The sequence below is a fragment of the Phodopus roborovskii genome, unplaced genomic scaffold (genome assembly GCF_943737965.1).
Source record: "Phodopus roborovskii unplaced genomic scaffold, PHOROB, whole genome shotgun sequence".
NCBI lineage: Eukaryota > Metazoa > Chordata > Mammalia > Rodentia > Cricetidae > Phodopus > Phodopus roborovskii.
In genome coordinates this window covers 13946222-13964419 of record NW_026126541.1, presented here as the reverse complement: position 1 = coordinate 13964419, position 18198 = coordinate 13946222, and the positions used below count along the sequence as shown (strand labels likewise).

Genomic DNA, 18198 nt, shown 5'->3' with positions numbered 1-18198 from the left:
CTATTTATTTTTAATTTGTTATTACATCTGTTTATCATGTGTGTGTGTGTTTCTGTGTGTTTTTGTACATGTGCACATCCATATCACAGTATATGTGTGAAAGTCAAGACAGCTTATGAGAGTCTGTTCTCTGCAGCATATGGGGCCCAGGGTTGGAACTCAGGTCATCAGATTTGGTGGCAAGTGCCTGTAGTGAGTCATCTCACTGACCCCTTATTTTGGATTTTGAGATAGGATCCGATCTTGTAGCTCAGGATGCCCTTGAACTCAGGATTCTCCCTCCTTAGCCTGTTTTAGGACGAGTTGTGTACCATTGCTTTCAGCCTTTATTTTTCTGAGACTCATCTCCCTACATCAGCCTTCTGAGTAGCTAAAGTACACACATTGCATCCAACTACAGCTATATTTTTGATAACTTTTGTAGCTTTTGCTTCATGAGTTTTTGTTTATTTTGTTTTGTTTTGAGACCAGGTTTCTCCGTATAACAGCCCTCCCTGACTGTTCTGGAACTTTCTGTAGATCAATCTGGCCTCAAACTAAGGGATCCACCTGTTTCTGCCTTCTGAGTGCTGGGGCTAAAGGTGTGCACTGCACAACTGACCTTGCTTGATGTTTGTTTGTTTGGTTGGTTTTGTTTTTTGTTTTTTGAGATAAGGTTTCTCTGTAACAGCCCTATCTGTACTAGAACTCCCTATGTAGACCATGCTGGCCTTGAACTCACCGAGATCTGGGTTAAAGTCATGAGCCACCATGCAGGCTTTGTTTTAATGCCCATTCACTTTTGGTGAAATATTCATGATGTGAATTGCCATTGCCATCAGGTTTAGTATAGTTGATTGAAATTACTTTTTCACATTAGTGTACAGTCATTACCACCTTCAGATTTGGAACATTTTAATCTTCCCAGTTGAAACTAGACCTGTTCAAAAAAAAAAAAAAAAAAATAATAGCTTCCCATTTTCCATGTCTCCCAACACCCAGAAGCCACGCTTCTATTTTCTGTCTGACTCTGACTATTGTGGTTGCCCTGTCTAAGTGGTCTCTCCTTGGTGTCAGGCTTATTTCACTTAGCATGATGTCTTCAAGATGCAGGTGTATTGTCAGATGTGTGTATGTATATGGTTGTATATGTATGTATATGGTTTCATGCAACCATGTTGGCCCCCAAAATCACTATGTAGCTGAAGATATCTTAAACTGCTGAGACTCCTGCCTCCACCTTCCAGATGCGGAGAATACAGGAGTATGCTGCTATATCCTGCTTTTCTTTTCTTTTCTTTTCTTTTTTTTTTTTTTTTTTTTTTTTTTTTTGAGGCTGAGTGGATGACTGTTTTGTATCTGCACATTTTCTCGTTTACTTACCTGGCAGTAGGCTCTCAGATTGCCCCTCCTGTTTGTGAATGCTCCAGCATTATTCTGAATAATGACTGCTGCTGTCAGCAAGGGTGTTCAACACCCTATTTCCAGGCTTTTGTGTAGACACAGACATGGAGTTACTGGCTCACCGTAATGATTCTGTTTCAGTTTTTGAAAGCAGCCATGATGTTTCTGCAGCAGCTGCATTCCCACCAGCCATGTACAGAAGTTCCAATTCCACGACCACTTGACTTGACGAGGCACCATTTACATTTGTACCTAGAGCTAACAGTAGAGGCTCTCGTGTGGGGGTTGGTACAACCTGGTTCCACCTTACCAGGTGGAGGCACGCTGAGCCCTTTGCCTCTCGAAACTCACAGGTCAGTCTGCTTCCTGCAGCCCTGGCTTTCAGTCACATAGTGTCCTAACGAGACACCAGAGACTTATTTAAGCCCCTACTTATAGAATATTAAGGTTAAAAAAATTTTTTTTTAAATAAATACTACTGGATATGTGTATGCCAAAGGATTTTCTTCCAAATACAAGATTATCCTTTTACAGTGAGTTCCCAGAACTAGTAACTGCTACTGTGAACGATAGCTGATACGCAGAGAAGGTTTGCAACAGGGCTGGTAGCACTCGAAAGCCTGGTCGCCCGGTTGCTCTCCTGGACCCACGTGCTGCAAGGGGAGAGCTGGCTCCTGCAGCTCGCTCTCTGATAGCACATTCATCCCAGGGTTGTGGTTCTCCAGCACCCCGTGCACAGGTACACACACAGCAAATACATCTTTTTTTGATGTTTTGGAGACAGGGTTTCTCTGTGTCGCTCTGACTGTGGAGCTTGCTGGGCAGACCAGGCAGCCTTGAACTCCACAATCGTCCACTTGCCTCTGACTCAAGTACTGGAATGAAAGGCCTGCACCACCACCGCCCAGCCTGTGAATAAATCTTAAAGTCATGCCTAGATAGGACACTTGCTATGAACGGCACTTCCAGGACTAGAGCTGGCTTCGGCTGAGTCTGTGGTGAGAGTCTGTGAAGGCCCAGGACATTGTGGTATACATGGCATTGTGACGTACTACTGTAGACTTTGTAAACACCGATATGTAGGCTACACTCAGTTTCCAAAACCCATTTCTTCAATAATTAATTAACCTTAAATTACTATAACTTTTTTACTTCACAAACTTTTTGGGGCGCATATGTATGTAGGGTGGATGCATAAGTATATGTGAGTTGGAGGCGTGTGTGTCTGTGTCTGTGTGTCGTGTGTCTGTGTGTGTCTGTGTGTGTGTCATTGCTCTCATGTGTCATCCTAGAAGACATGGAAGACAGCTGTTATCTTGGAGCAGCTCTGTTCTTTGGTCAGACAAACCCTCTTTGGCAGGAGAAGCCTTTGTATAAAGTGGTCCAGACCAAGCCAAGCCCCTTCGGGGAACTTTAAAACACTGAATGATCTTGTTGCTTGGCTGTTATTGCCTGGACAGTCTGTTTTGAAAAAGAAATCTGACAGGCCCAGGTCATGTGTTTATCCTAAGACTGGGCCATTCCAAACTCATGTTTCAGAGTGTTGAGGTTGTGTCCAGCCATCCTGGTGGGTGGTAATCAAACCCAGGTGGGAACCATCTGGCTGGCTCTGCCCCTCCTCCTCAGCCAAGTGAGAGCTGGCCTGCCCACCACAGAGCTGGCTTAGAAAGCACCGTGTGTGGAGACAGATGGTGTGCACATGTGTGTGCATGAATGCACACTCAGGCATGTGTGTGCGTAGAGTTCTCAGTGAGGAGATGTGGTGTGAGCGCAAATGGCCCAGTGGCTTTCTCTCTGCACCCACGGACTCGCCATTGTGCGGTCTATAATGCATATATTCCTTTTAGTCTGTTTCTCAAGTTTTTGTGGTTAGAAATCATGTATTTTCCTTGGCCCAAGATGAAAGCCCTGGAATAATGGTCTAATGCACTTTACAAAGCTGTCTCTAATTGGTGGCTGCCTGAGATCTTCCTTTTGCCCTAGTGACCCATCTCCTTGTGTAGAGTTTTGTTCAGTTGCTGATTTTTGAGACAGGGTTTTTCTGTGTAGCCCTGGCTAACCTAGAACTCACTGTGTAAACCAGCTGGCCTCCATCTTCCCTGCCTCTGCCTCACCACCCTGCCGCAGCCTTTTTACAGAGCTTCAAAGTCAGTCTCACAGAGCTCTGGATTTTCTCTTCCAACCCTGAGGCCTCTGAAGGCAGCTCTTGCTCTTCCCTCAGACTCAGTTCAGACTTGACCCCTGCATGGCAGTTCATCAAGGAAACAAATAGTGTAACTCGTGTCACTTTAAGCAATTCTAGCCTTGTCTCCAAGAACCCATGTGTACCCTCCAAATAGATTCTGCTTCCCACATGGTAACCAGAAAAATAAGCAAACCATGCACACTTGCTTAAATGCAGTTAGAATTGATTGTGATGATTTCTAAGGATGCATTTTCAGTCAGAAAGGAATTGAATGCAGCTTCTCAGAGGTGCTGTCTCCTGGAGTGGTGCCCAGGGGCTGATCTGCTGGGTCTATCCAAGCACACGGTTTCTTTCTACCCAGTCCCCATCCTAGCCTCTTTGGGATGATGACGAAAGAAGATGCTCTAGGAATTCCAGGGTTAAACACGGATTGTGTCTTCAGCTCTCAAGAGGTAGAAGGAAGGTGTTGGCTGTCATTTTAGTTTATGGTTTGTGTTTGTATGCTGGGAAATTTACATGTGTATAATCATTGTGGTTCATGTTTGTACAAGATATAATTACTGAAAATTACATGATGAACATATTCTAACTCTTAACCCTTCTCATCCTGACGAGCTTTGTGGAGCTTTGGGGGACCCCTCCTTGGGCACCTTTCTCACCTGAGTAGGTGTGGCTCCCCCCCCCCCACCAGATTCTTCTCTTGAATAAACATGGATGCCCTCTCTGGTAGGATTCTTTTTCCCTGAGAAAACAGTCCAGGGACTAAGGGATGCTCATTGAGGGTTACAGAAAGTGATGCTCGCTAATAGGTGTGGGTACTGACTGTAGGAAGAGTGTTGCAGTCTGCCTTGGGCCCTGTCTACGTGCTGACTTGGGAGGCCAGTCTGCAGCTAAGAATGGGGACATGGAAGAGGCCACACAGCCATGCGGTTGGATCATGGGACATATGTAACCTAGCAAATTGAGTGGGTACTTATTAGCAGTTTGAATAAGTGAGGAACATAAGGAAGGTTCTCTGTAGTGTTTCTTCTGTCATAGACAAGGAATGTCCTAGAACCACAAAATCTGGAACTTATAATTCAAGAGTACCGGTGTAGGAGTTTGCCTGGGCTGACTTCATTCATGAGCACCCTCAGCTCACTGGCGGGTAAAGCGGGCTTGGGGAGACTTCGTCGCCCTGGCATCCCTTTGAGTTGAGATGTGCTGTGGAAGCCACCATACGCAGACTTGGTAGGACTTTGTCCTATGGTAGTTAAATTGAAAACGTTTGATTTCTTTCAGGTTTACAGGAACAGATGGACCAAGCGGTTTTGGCTTTGAATTGACATTTCGTCTGAAGAGAGAAACTGGGGAGTCTGCACCACCAACATGGCCTGCGGAGCTGATGCAGGGCCTGGCTCGATATGTCTTCCAGTCAGGTAATGGCCCAAGGCTGGCTGCTGTGCTGGCCCTGTGGCCATCAGCCTGGTGTATTTTGATGTCAGCAGAGGCTGTGCCAGTGTCCCGATACCTGAAAGCTTTGTTGCTGTCTGTCATAACCAGCCTGTTCCTTGCTCCCAGTGGCCTGGCTGTCTCTGTTTCCAGGCCTCAAGCACATAGGCTAATCCTGGCTCAGCCTGGGAGAATAACAGACTAGAACTGGTTCCCTTCCCTCACAGGGCGGAGGGGATGCTAAGATCAGAACTGAGTTAGATTATTCAAATGCCTTCCAAGAGATTGTCCTTTGCTCCTAGTGCCCATTAGGGACTGCTGCAATGGATTTTGGGTAAGGACTTTCTGCTGAGAATATTGTTCTTACTTTCTTTACTTTTTCTTTCTTTCTTTTAAATAAGGGCATTTTTAAAAGGATTTATTTATTATATATATACAGTGTTCTGTCTGCATGCACACCTGCAGGCTAGAAGAGGGCACCAGATCTCATTACAGATGGTTCTGAGCCACCATGTGGGTGCTGGGAATTGAACTCAGGACCCCTGGAAGAGCAGCCAGTGCTCTTAATCTCTGAGCCATTGCTCCAGCTTGTTCTTACTTTCTTAGCTCATTCTGCCAGCATCCTCCAGCCTGTGAAGACTTCATAGCTCCCATATACCTCTCTGTGGCTAGTGTTCTGAGAGTTCAAAGTACTGTGTGATTTTTATATCTTAAATTTGGTACAAGGCCCCTTCCCCCTCCCATCCTTTTCCTCACTAGCCTGAAACTGCGCTTCTCATAGCTCCAAGTGCAAGGGTTACAGGTTCACACCTACACCTAGGTGGACGAGGGGGGAGAATGTTTGGCATGGGGATTGAATCTGGGCAAGTGCCTGAAACTGGCCTATATCCAGCATCCGTTATTGTCTATTTTGAGACAGGGTCTCATTAAGTTGTCTAAGCTAACTGGGCAGTGGTGGCACATGACTTTGATCCCAGCACTTGGGAATCAGAGGCAGGTGGGTTTCAGTGAGTTCAAGGCCAGCCTGGTCAACAAAGTGAGCTACAGGACAGCCAGGACTATTACACAGAGAAACCCTGTGTCGAAAAAAACAAAACAAAAAGTTGGTCAAGCTGAACTTGAACTCACTCTTCAGCACTATTGCAGTCCTGTGCCACCAGTTCTGACTCTGAAAATAGATTTTTCTTTGTAGAATTTGATCTGCTATGGGAATGAGGGCTCTAAAGATGAGGTGCACTCCAGTGCTTGTTAAAATACTTGTAAAAAAAAAAGTGTAAAATAAATGTTACAAAATACTAATAATATCTAATGTGAAGTAATTTTGACATTATAATGCAAATCAGATTTACAAATACTCATTGATATACAGAATAAATCTCACTAGTGACTGTTTTATTTTGTCGTTTTGAGGGAGGGCAGAGTCTATATATATATATATATATATATATATATATATATATATATATATATCAAGCTGGCCTTGAACTCTGAACCCTCCTTAACTGATTAAAAGGGATGTCGGGGGCTGGGGAAATGACTCAATAGGTAAAGGTGCTTACGACCACCCTGACCACCCGAGTTTGATTCCTGGGACTCACGTGGTCGAAGGAGAGAACCGACTCCTTCAAGTTGTCCTCTGACGTCCATATGAGCGCCAGGGCACATGTGTCCACACGTGTGGACACAAATGGGTGTAACCTTAAAAAAATAAATGAAAAGATTGTTAGGGAGTGAGTGAGATGGCTCAGAGACAAGATGCTTACCTACTGCCAAGCCTGAGTTTGATCCCTGGAATCCGGACGATGGAGACAATCAGCTCCCTCAAATTCTTGTCTGACCTCTACATGTATGCCATGGCATGACCTTTGTTCTCAGTAAATAATGTGTTTAAAAAAAAAAAAAAAGTTGGCTAGGCAGTGGTGTTGCATGAATTGATCTACACATTACTTATTTATTGATAAGAGGCTGGTTGCTCTTCCAGAGGACCTGAGCCCAATTCCCAGCACACACAGTGGCTCACAACCTCCTGTAACTCAAAGTTTCAGGGGATCCAACTTCCTTTTCTAGCCTCCATGGACTTCGAGAACTCATGGGTATATAGATATACTTGCAGGCAAAATAGTAAGGCACATAAAACAAAAATAAATACATTTGAGAGAAAGAGATAGAGAGAGAGGGAGGAGAAATATGGAGGAGACTATCCTGACAGGAAGGTCTGAGCAGATGTCTCCTCAACCAAGGATCAAGCTCCATGGGTTACTTTGTATCTCTGTACAAGCTGCTAAGGCAAGTATGAGAAGACAGCTGAGTAGCACTTTCCAGAAAGGATGAACTTAGATCCAAGTTATAGCCAAATTGTGGCCACACTGTGGAACTTTCTACAGTGCAGCTTCCTGGACTCCTGTACCCAAGGAGACTAGGACTGTCCCCAATTTAAGGAGACTTGGTGGTTTATATGCAATGTGTGATTCTTGATTCAGCCCTGGGAGAAAAGGGTAGTTTGTAGGACAGCTGGGAAAATGTGAATGTGGACCATGTATTAGGTGGTTGTGGTATTGTGGTTACATAAGATAATGTCTATGTCCTTCAGAGACAAAGGTTGAATGTCTATAGATAAAACACTAAATGATTCAGCAAAAAGTAAGGTATGTGGGAGAAAGAAATGTGAGCAAGATGGACGGGCGTCTGAGTATTCACTTTACTCCTTCTAACTTCCCTGTAGGATTGGAAATGTTTTCACTAAATGTTGTGGCTCTTTCTAAAGTATATGTTGACAGCGTGTGTGCTCAAGTCCCTCCTGCACCAGTGACCCTTCTCACATAGAACAGGCACTTCAGAGCAATAGGGTGAATACACTCTTCAAGTATAATACCCAACTTCCTGTTTTCAGATTTTCTATGATACCGTTGTACTAGATAATAGGTAAATTGGGTGGTGTTAGATCACACTGTTAATCCTGGCACCAAGGAGACACAGGCAGAGAGACCCTGAGTTGAAGGCCAACTTGGGGTATATAGTGAAGCTCTGCCTCAAAACAAACAACATGAAACCCCAAAAAACTAACCAAATAAACAGTTAAACAAGTCTACTTTAAGTTCTTTTTTGGAACTTGACAGAGTATAATAGTAAATTAGGCTAATACCCAAATGATGGTGAGGACAAGAGCCAAGCTATTAGTGTACCTCGTGTGTCTCTACCATACAAAGTATAGCACCCAGTTTTGTTTGTTGTTTTTTGCTTTTATTTTGTGTTTAGAGACAAAAATCTCTCTATGTAACCCGGGCTGAGTACTTGGCATTCTTCTGCCTTAGTTTCTTGAGTTCTAGGCCACTATGCTCAGTTTAAGTGCCTTTTTTTTTTTTTTTTTTTTTTTTTTCAATTTTTTTCTTTTTCATACTGGGGATGGAACACAGGGCCATATCAGCCTTGCTGTTGCAGAAGACAACGTCGAGAAGGTTAGTAACGTGTTCAAAATCACAGATCTCATAGGTGTAAGGGCAGTAAGGGCAGGATTTGAGCCCTGGTAATAAATAAAATACACTTTAACCCAGGATTGTGTTAACAGGAGCTCTGTGGACATCTGGTCTACCTGATGTCACAGGCTATTCAATGAGAAATTTGAAAATCATCCATGTGGATAAATGCTACTGGTTTACATGGCCACTCTATGCTATGATTCCTCACTCAGTGTTAGGCAGCGCTAATACTGCTAATACTCAGTAGGGTGACAGTCTGCAGTTCTTAGGAAATGGAGCAAAGTTTAAAAAATGAATTTATAAAAACTCCAAAGTCCCCTTAAACATGTATCTTTTATTTTTTTGAAGTGTTTGTGTGTGTGTGCATCTGCATGTGTGTGTGTGGGTGCACATGTGAGTGGAGGTTGGAGAACAGCTCTTTCATGCATATGGGATGATCTATTATTTTATGTGTATGTGTTTCTTCATGTATGTATGTGAACCACGTGTGTGCCTGGTTCCTTCAGAGGCCAGAAGCAAAGGCATCAGATTTCCTAGAACTGTAGTGACAAGCTGTTGTAAGCCTCCATGTCAGTGCTAGAAACCAAATCTGAATCCTATGTAAGAACAGCAAGTACAGTTTATTTTTTGAGTCAGTGTCTCATTGGCTTGAGGCTCAGAGGCTGCCGGGCCAAAGCCTGAGTCCAGCCTGTCTTCTGAGCCTCAATGTCTTGCCTGTGCCTGTGGCATATGTCTGCCTCAACAGACAGTAGACATTTGGTTCATCTTGCCCTAATGTAGAGAATCAGCAGTAGTGATACAAATACAATGACTTGATTTGTATATCACATTGTAAACCAAACTTGGATCAGATGTTGCTCTGAGATTTATTTCGTTTTTTATTTATTTGTTTGTTTGTTTGAAGACACTATGTAGCTCTGACTGTCCTGGAGCTTGCTCTGTAGACCAGACTGGCCTCAAACTCACTGAGATTTGCCTGCTTCTGCCTCCCACATGCTGGGATCAAAGATGTATGCCATTACGCCTGGCTGTTCCTTAATTTTATGTAGTTGATTTGGTACTTGCCTTGGAAGCACTATTCTAAATGCAGTAGTCAATATGGCTTAGTGGAGCTATATAGTAAATCTTGATGCAGAATCTCTACAGTATGATTGACTGCTCTTTAGATTGGGTTTCGGCTGCTCAGGCTGTCAGAAGGGAGCATGCTCAGGTGCTGATAGAAACCCACCTTGTGGCTTGTAGCTATCATTATGATTGTATCATATAGAACATGGGTATGTTCACAGGTACACCTACATGTGTAACTGGCATCAGAATTCTGTCTTGATGACCTTGCTTCTCTGTTCTGTCCACTCCAAACTCACTAACTTCATATGGAGTGCTCCACCCTCTTCCCCACCCAATTCATGTGAGAACATGCTGAGCAGTGTAGTCAAATGGGTGTTGAGACTTGCATTTCCAGATCCAAATACCAGGCAGTTTTAGTACCAGGCCAGGGGCAAGCATAGGAAAGAGGAATGAACTCTGGTGGGTGTAAAGTAGCGGGCAACAATTGTCCACACAGGACATCAGACCACTGTCGGCAGCCGATGACGTTTGCTTGGAGCAACTGATATGGGCCCTAAATTCAGCCCTGGCTGAGAGGTGGGAAGCTAAGCCCGAGAGAAAGGGCAGCAGAAACAAGAGTGGCCAGGAAAGGAGCATCACAGGGGGCTCGGGTAACGGGAACATGCAGGGTTTCCGGTGTGGTTTGATCGGGGTACTCTGTGTGCTGGGCTGTGATCCTGTGTGTCGGTCTGCTATTGCAGAATGGCCTTTATTAGTCAGGACTGATGGGATAGCACCAGGGTCCCCTCCCCCTTACTTCTAACCGCAGAGAGCAGCAAGGGGATCTCTTAAGCCAAAGGGTAACTATTGGCAGAGGAAGTAGGCGTGGCTCTGGCTGGCAAAAACTGTTGTTCATGGGTTGGTAGAGACATCTCTTAGCTCAGTGGCCATGGTGTGCAGTCACACTGGGAAGCCAGGCTTAAGAAGAGGTGTAGTTGGAGCGGACACCTTTTGTTCCTGACAAGTGAGGGAGCATTCTGACTAGAGTGCTCGGTGAGGGCTCCTTGTACAGAATCACCCGGAAGAGGAGCCGATCCTGCCTGGGTTGGCTTCCATTCAACAATACGGCTGAGGACCTGTTCTCTGGCTTCTGATCTGCCTTCCTCGGCACTTGGGCTATCTTTTTAAACTGGCTGTCTCCGATTCTAGGGATGGTTGCCGTTGTTCATTGCATCTCAGGTGTACAAACAGTGTGATCAGTGTTTCTTTTTCAGTTAAAGACAGGACTGTAGCGTAGCAGCATGGAGGGACTGGAACCCTCTGTGCCATTGTAGGGCACGAGAGCAGCTATTACAAAGCAAGGCTGGGACACGTGGGTCTCCTGCTCATGCCCAGTTCCCTTCCTGCGTCTTCACCCTTGAATGTGTTACTTTTCTTGTCTCTGTGACAAAATATTTGACGGAAGCAACTTGAGAGAGGAATGGTCTGTCTCAGCGAATGTTCTCACAGAGGTTTAAGCTGCCAGGAAGACAGAACAGGAATGTGGGACATCTTGTTCTGAAGACACCAGCTGTAGGCTAGGATCAGAGGCCACTTTTACCTTAGTCTGTTCCTAGCGTCCTGCTGCTACCGGCAGGGGACTAAGTATTCAAACACAGATGCCAGGAGGAACATTCACTTTCAAGAGCATCAGAGACTTGTGACAAAGCTAGGAGCCCTCATCAGAATAGAGCACCATGCTTTTTGGACTCTCCAGCTATCAGACTCATGAGCCTAATGGACGTCTGTGTGTTATAGGTTAACCATACTCAGGTGTTTCTCTATAGCAACACAAAGAGAATAAGGCAGATAGAAACAGGCGCCGGACGGACAGAACAGTATCTGCCACTGTTACCTAAAAAGCTCCATTCCCTGCTTGGGGTCAAAGGAACCTTGTCTACTGGTCAGGACCTGGGACAAAAGTATCCCAAGGAAGGAGAGAATGTTCCAGTCGTAGGACAGGGCAGCTGTCATTTCAGGCGCTCCTGCAGATTGAAAACCAGATCTGGCCTCTGGTAGAGTCCTTTGGAATGTTTAGAAAGGTTTTTATATGGTAAACATACCAGCACTCATGAACGGACAGTTAAACATCTGTCTTCCCTGGTTTGCAGGCAGTTCCTCTTCCTTCCCAGTCACTTCTAACTTCTTGATCCGCTTATTCTTTCTTCTCATGTGACTGGTGGCAGCTCTTCTTGCCCTGACCTCTGGGTTTCACGAGGAGGAAGCACCCCTCACCTGTCCTGTTCCGAAGGAGAAGACATCTGCTCTCAGCTCAGCCATTGGCGGGTCAGAACCAGAAACTCCAGGCCAGTGTCACTTAAGTGAAGAACATGGTCCCTTGCCCATCGATGCAGTGGAAGTTTGAGCACCTTGCCTGCTGCTGTTGAATGCAAGCTCATGGCAGTTCAGACTCAAAGAGGGAGGCAGTGGCAATTCCAGCAGGGACCTTTTTTCCTGAGCTGCCAGATTAGGGCAAGGGACCAGTTGAACTGTCTGTGGTATTGACACACCGGCACCACAGAGCTGGCTTCTAAACATTTCTTCTCTATTTATAAAAGAAACTGCAACAGCCAGGGCATGGTGGCACATACCTATAATCCCAGCACTTTGGGGGTAGAGGCAGAAGAATGAGGAGTTTGAAATCATCCTTCATTATATAGTGAGTTCAAAGCCAGACTGGGCTACATGAGACCCTACCTAAAAAGCAAAAACAAATGCATAAATAAAATAGTTGTTTGCTGGGCAGTGATGGTAGTGCATTCCTTTTCATTCTAGCACTAGGGAGGCAAGGGCAGGCGGATACCTGTTTCAAGGACTGCCAGGGCTACAGGGAGAAACCAAAAAAACAGAAAAATAAAAATAAATAGCTGTTGATTTTAAGACTCAAACAGATAAGGCCTTCGGAATTCTCTGAGGCCCAGTAGCCCAATGCGTGTGCCTCCAAGAACATCTAATGAGCCCTGCTTCCCTTGCTGTGGTCTCCTCAGCTTCCAAGGATCCGAAGGAGTAAGGAGCTGGTAGAAGTGAGCGTTTTTTTCCTCTTTTGCATTACTGTGTTATTTTCCTTGTATGCCTGCTGTGCGCTGGGGAGCTCAAAAGATGCTGGGGAAGCTGAAGTGAAAGAAACAGGAGGGCCCTGTCCCAAGATGGAGACAGTGACTGGAATCTGAGCAAATGAGAACTAGATTCTGTAGATAGCCCAGGGGAGGAGCAAAGAGCCCCAGAGACAGTGGAGTGGGGCACGCTTTAGATCACAGGGTCGGCGAAGGACCGACTGGAGGCAAGGAGGAAGAGAAAGACATTTTTGGCAGAGGGAAGCAACATGTGTGAGCCCCTGAGGAGGGAAAGAACCTTCTTCAGCCAGCTGAGGGGGAGAAGAAAGGCCCAGGCTGCCTGGCTGGAGGTACAGCCTAGATGGGAAAGTGCTGGGCCTTGAGGCAAGTCAGGACTGAGTCTGGATTTGATTCTGGGCAGTGGAAAGCTACAAATGCCTTTTAAGGAGAGAGAGGGCAATGGAGGAGCTTGGAGAATGAAAACTTCGTTCCCTTTAGTAAGATGTGCTTGGGTTTGAGGTATTATTTTCTGTGTTTTATTTTCTGTGTATGGGTACTTTGTTACATTTGTAAGTGCATCTCGTGCATGCTGAGTACCCTGGGAGGCCAGAAGAAGGTGTCAGATCCTGGGACTGGAGTTACATATGGTTGTGAGCTGTCACATGAGTGCTGGAAACAACCCAGGTCGTATGGAAGCGCCCAAGCACTCTACAGAACCCTGTCTTCAGACCCCTGCATTTGAGAATGGTTCTTCCCCAGAAGGTGCGAGACTGTTCAAGGTTAATGCCAAGGCAGCCATCACCTGCGGAGATTTCTGGCTCTGTCATCCTCATCTTTGGGAACCTTAGCTCAGGGAAATCCTTTCCCAAATGCTAACCACTGGGGCTCTCAGCCTCCTCTTCTCTCTAGGTCTTGTGGTTCGCATCATACCTGCATTCAGCAGCACACCACAAAGTTATTATTATCCCAGCTCCCTCCCCAGGGATCGGTCTCTGCTTCGCCCTCCCCACAGAGTCCCACACCCAGGATATTGCCCTGCTGCATGCAGATCCCCAGTCTCCCTGCTTCTCCCTACCAGTCCACATGTGTGCCGTTGCTGTCTGGGCCTCAAGTGAATTCTGAAAGGAGATGCTCTGACTAAGGAGAGCTGGAGCCCTCTGCTTCCTGGCTTGGATAAGCCGCCCTCGTCACCCGTCAGCTAACCAAAGCCAAATGGGGCTGCCATCTTACATTAGGATCATTTTTCTTCCTCCTAGTCTTTTTGATTTTCCTGACATTTTCTTTCCCTTTGGCTGATTTATCCTCTTTTCTGGTTGCTATGGATCTGTAAAATATTTCCCCTTTCATCTGTTAGTAATACTGACCAACTGCAAGTCAAAACACTTTCTCTGTATTTCCCAGGATTTTAGATTAATAGCTGAAAGATTGCATTCCTACCCACAGAAGGAAAACAGGTCAGTCCTCAGAAACGAGCGTGTGCTCCAAAGTCTAAGTGGTTTAGCCTGAACTAATAAATCTAAGCATTTTTAGGGAAGACGGAGCAGGGTTGGGAAGTATGGCCCACAGGCCAAATTCTGCTGGCCACCTGCTGTGTACGGGAGACTGTCCTGGAGCTCTATATCCATTCCCTTGCCATGCAGCTGCTCATGCCAGGACAACAGAGTTAAATGTTGATGGTAGGGGGTAGCTCGGTGGTAGAGCCCTTGTTTCACAAGTGTGAAAGCCTGGGTTCAATCTTCAAACTTCAGAAAAGTGAAACAAACAAACAAATATTACATGGTCTGTGAAATCCACAGATACCTAGTGTTCTGGCCACTCTTAATTTTCCCTTGGAAAATGTGTTCCTCCTCTGATAATAATACCCAAGTACAGAGGTGGCTGCCATCCCAGCCAAGACAAAGTTCATTGTAGCCCAGTGCTTCCTTGAGGGAGGAAGGGAAGAAGAAAGGAAGGGAGGGAGGGAGGGAGGGAGGGAGGGAGGGAGGGAGGGAGGGAGGGAGGGGAAAGGGGGGAGGAGGGAGGGAGGGAAGGGAGGCTGAGCTGTTTCAGGGATGGGGCAAATTCCTCTGGCTTCCCGGGTCTCTATCCTACTTGCAGCCCTTGGAGCTTTTTAGTTCACAAAAGCTCTTTAACAGACCTTAAACTGGGATAGTTTACCCTTAGGCTGGGTCTTTCATCCATGGTCCCCTGTGGAGTCTTAATTGCTGAACTTTCAAACAGACTCCTTTGTTTATGTCACCTGCATTTTAGGGATGCCCCCTGCAGGGGTCACTGAAGGCCGCTGGCAAGAAGAAAGTGTGGCTGGAGAGTTGGGATGCTAGAGCCAGGTTTCAGACAACTCATGATAGGTTGATTTATGTAAATTTGGTTTTGGTTGGTTGGTTGACTTGATCATGACCATAGGTTTAGTGAAGACTGTGAAAAAATGTTGCAAGGCCACAAGTGGCAGACTTCCAGGGTTCAAATCCCAGTTCAACCAGGTGAAATGAACATCACTTAGGTCAAAACTGTATTTCCCCACGACATGATTATCATCTGAGAAAAACAATTGTAGATTCGGGCAACTCCTGGTGCACTGCCTGGCAGCACACGTGGAAGCAAATAATCGTGTCGGTGGGGATTTGTCTTGGATATTGCTTGTTAGGGTTTTTCGAGACAGCGTTTCCTATAACCCAGGCTGGCCTCAGACTCATTGTTTGGTCTAAAATGATTTTGAGCTCTTGATCCCCCTGCCTCCACCTCCTGAACGCTAGGATTACAGGTGTGTGTTATCACACACAAGGCTTGCAAGCACTCTTAAAAGAAATGAAAACACAGTACTGTGTATCAGTGGGTTCCGATTCTGCTAATAGTATGTCGCCATCATGAACATGTAGATGACCGAGAGGCACTGATGAGTGATGGGTGGGGCTAGGGGTCATGGCTACTTCCTTTCTTGTACCTGCAGAGATGTGGGTTTGTTGTTAGAAAAAACAAACAAACAACATCAAAACAAAACAAAGAAACAGCTCCTAGCTGGATTCCTTTCTTCCAGCTCTCTCAGTAAGAAATGGCTGAGCCAGTCACAGCCCTGCCTGGGATCCCTGAAAGTGGATCCCACATTCAGTCAAGCCTGTCTTCTTGCCTTAGGGGCCAGAGCCAGGGGCAGGTATGAGCCTGGTCCTCCAGAGTTCTGATGAGTTTCCAGTAGCATTTCTGACTCATCACAGGAAGCTCGACCAGAGAGGAAGCAAAGAAGGCGCTTTGGTGCCCTTCCAGAGAGATGGTGGTACACATGCTGTCCCAGCTACTCATGCAGCCAAGAGAGTAGGATCACTTGGGCCAGGAATCCAAAGCCAGCCTGGGCAACACTATGAGACCAGCTGGACTCAGCTGTGGGGGTGGGGTGTGGGAGAGGGGGTCTGCCTGGTGACAGGAGCCCCATGACAGCACCGGGGCCATCTATCTCCAAGCATACCTTGTGTGGATTTGATGCTTGAGGAGAACAGGATGCTGTCAGCCTCCATGTGGCTGCATCTGGGTCCTCCCATCCTGAGAGCTCTGAAGCCTTTGTCCTTCAGATCACACTCTTGTTCATGTCTGTCTTAGCTGGAACATTTTCATTTCCCAAACATAACTTGGTCATTCTTTTAGCTAAAATATCCAGCTGATACTGGCTACATGAAAAAAGGAATAGAGCAATGGGTAGAGTTACATTTTTGCCTTTAAAAAAGAAAATACTGGCTTGATGGAGGCAGAGGCAGGCAGATCCCTGTAAGTTTGAGGCCAACCTTGTCTACAAAGCGAGTTCCAGGAGAGGTAGGCCTACACAGAGCAACCCTGTCTCAAAACCTCCCACCCACCCCCCAACAAAGAAAGAAAATATGATATCAAAGCCTGAACTCCATCCCAGCCCAGAAAAGGCAAAAAGAAATGGGAATTTGATTACTTACCCTCATACGGAAGTACAGCTGGCAGAACGGGAAAAGTGCTGGTCCCAAACCTGAGTTAGACGCTCAGGACCCCGAGGAGAGGACCACTTCCCACAACTGACTGCCACCGTGCTCGCACACACACACACACACACACACACACACGCACGCGCGCATGCACACAGGACACGCACAAATACATCAGTAAGTGTTTAAAAAGAGTGGACACAGCTGAGCAGTGGGACCACTGCTGTGTTTCGTTGTTGCTGTTCGTCTGTCTGTGCTTGGGATCTTCTGAAAAGCCTGTGTGACTGTAGAGTAACTAACTGAAAAGGATAAGAAAGGAAAGTCGGTTAGCACTCACCTGAAGCATCACCCTTGATTTGGTGGTTGTCCTCTGATCATGTCTTTGTACAGAAGCTAACTGGATAGTTTTATTAAGTACTGCATGTGGTAGCAAACTTTCTACGTGCAGTGGCGTCTTGGAAATTGTTGATGGTTTTTATTTTTAGACAGAGCTGAGTCCGACCTAAAAGTCATTATGGAGCCCAGGCTGGCCTCAAACTCATAGCAATCCCCCTTCCTCAGTCTCCCAAGGGCTGGGATTACAGCTGCGCCACAATGGCCAGCCTGAAGTCTTTGGAGCTGAGTGAATACAGCTCAGTAGCAATGTTTGTGACAGACAGTATATAGTGTTCCCTTGCGTGGAAATGGCTTGGCAGACGCCTGTCTTGATGAGCTTTCAGGTCATTCACCACCCAGCCAAACTTAAATGGTGTGCAAGGAACATGTGTATACAACTTGCAGCCATGACCCTGTAGCTGAGGACAAACTTCCTAAAGTGGGCTGTCAGGTTACGTGGTCTGCACGCTCCATAGTTTGGTGCCTATACCCAGGAACACACAATTCTTGGCGTTGCTGTCCAGGATTGCTGCTCTACCCCACCTGCCAGAAGCCCAGGCGCCAAGGAGATGCTGTGTCACCTTTAAAATCCACAGAAGTCACAGGAGCCTGCCAAGTCTTAGGGCTTCAAAGCTGGCTCCATCCCAACATTAAGAAAGTTCTCTGAAGCTGCAGACTGGATTTCAGCAAGCCGTGCTTCCCACCTTGGCCCTGGCAAGGAGTTTGGCCAAAGCACCAAAATATTATCACTGGAAATCTTACCTCCTCTTCCCACTGTCAGGTCACTGAGCATTGCTTAGCCTTCCTCTTTCCTTCGTCTGCGAGTGGAGGGAATCTACAGGTACCTGGATTTACCCATACTTGTGTGCCCTCTCTGACCCAGCGGCTCCTCTCCATAGCATACATCCTAGTCAATGAGAGGGGGCCAGACGGACACGCTCCCCTGAGCTGTGCAGTGGGCAGTGAGTGAAGAATGACACTGGAAGCCCCTCCCACTTACAGGAAGGGCTGGCAGAGTGTGGGGCTCTGACCCGCACCAGGTGCTTAAAAATGTTTGCCGGCTTGCCGAGTGGCAAGGCTTTGCCTTTTCCTTTGTACTTCCCCCTCCTCCCCGCCCCCATTATTGAATTTAACTAGAAGACTGCGAGCTCCTCGTCAGGGCCTGGAAACGTGTCCTAATGTGGGTAGGCTTCGGGAGGCAGTAAGTGGATTCACCGTCTTAGACACTGTCCTGGTAAAGTCTGGTCAGTGTCCTGTGTGGTCAGCAAGCT

At 46.3% G+C, this 18198-nt stretch overlaps 1 protein-coding gene across 2 annotated transcripts in view; it reads left to right on the top strand.

Annotated features, from left to right (window-relative positions):
- Sufu (SUFU negative regulator of hedgehog signaling) overlaps window positions 1-18198 on the top strand; it is a 91422-nt gene that overhangs the window by 22336 nt on the left and 50888 nt on the right. For both annotated transcript variants that reach the window (XM_051199702.1, XM_051199701.1), the window contains exon 3: window positions 4850-4986. In XM_051199702.1, the coding sequence (XP_051055659.1) occupies window positions 4850-4986 (137 nt within the window). The remainder of the gene's footprint in view (window positions 1-4849; window positions 4987-18198) is intronic.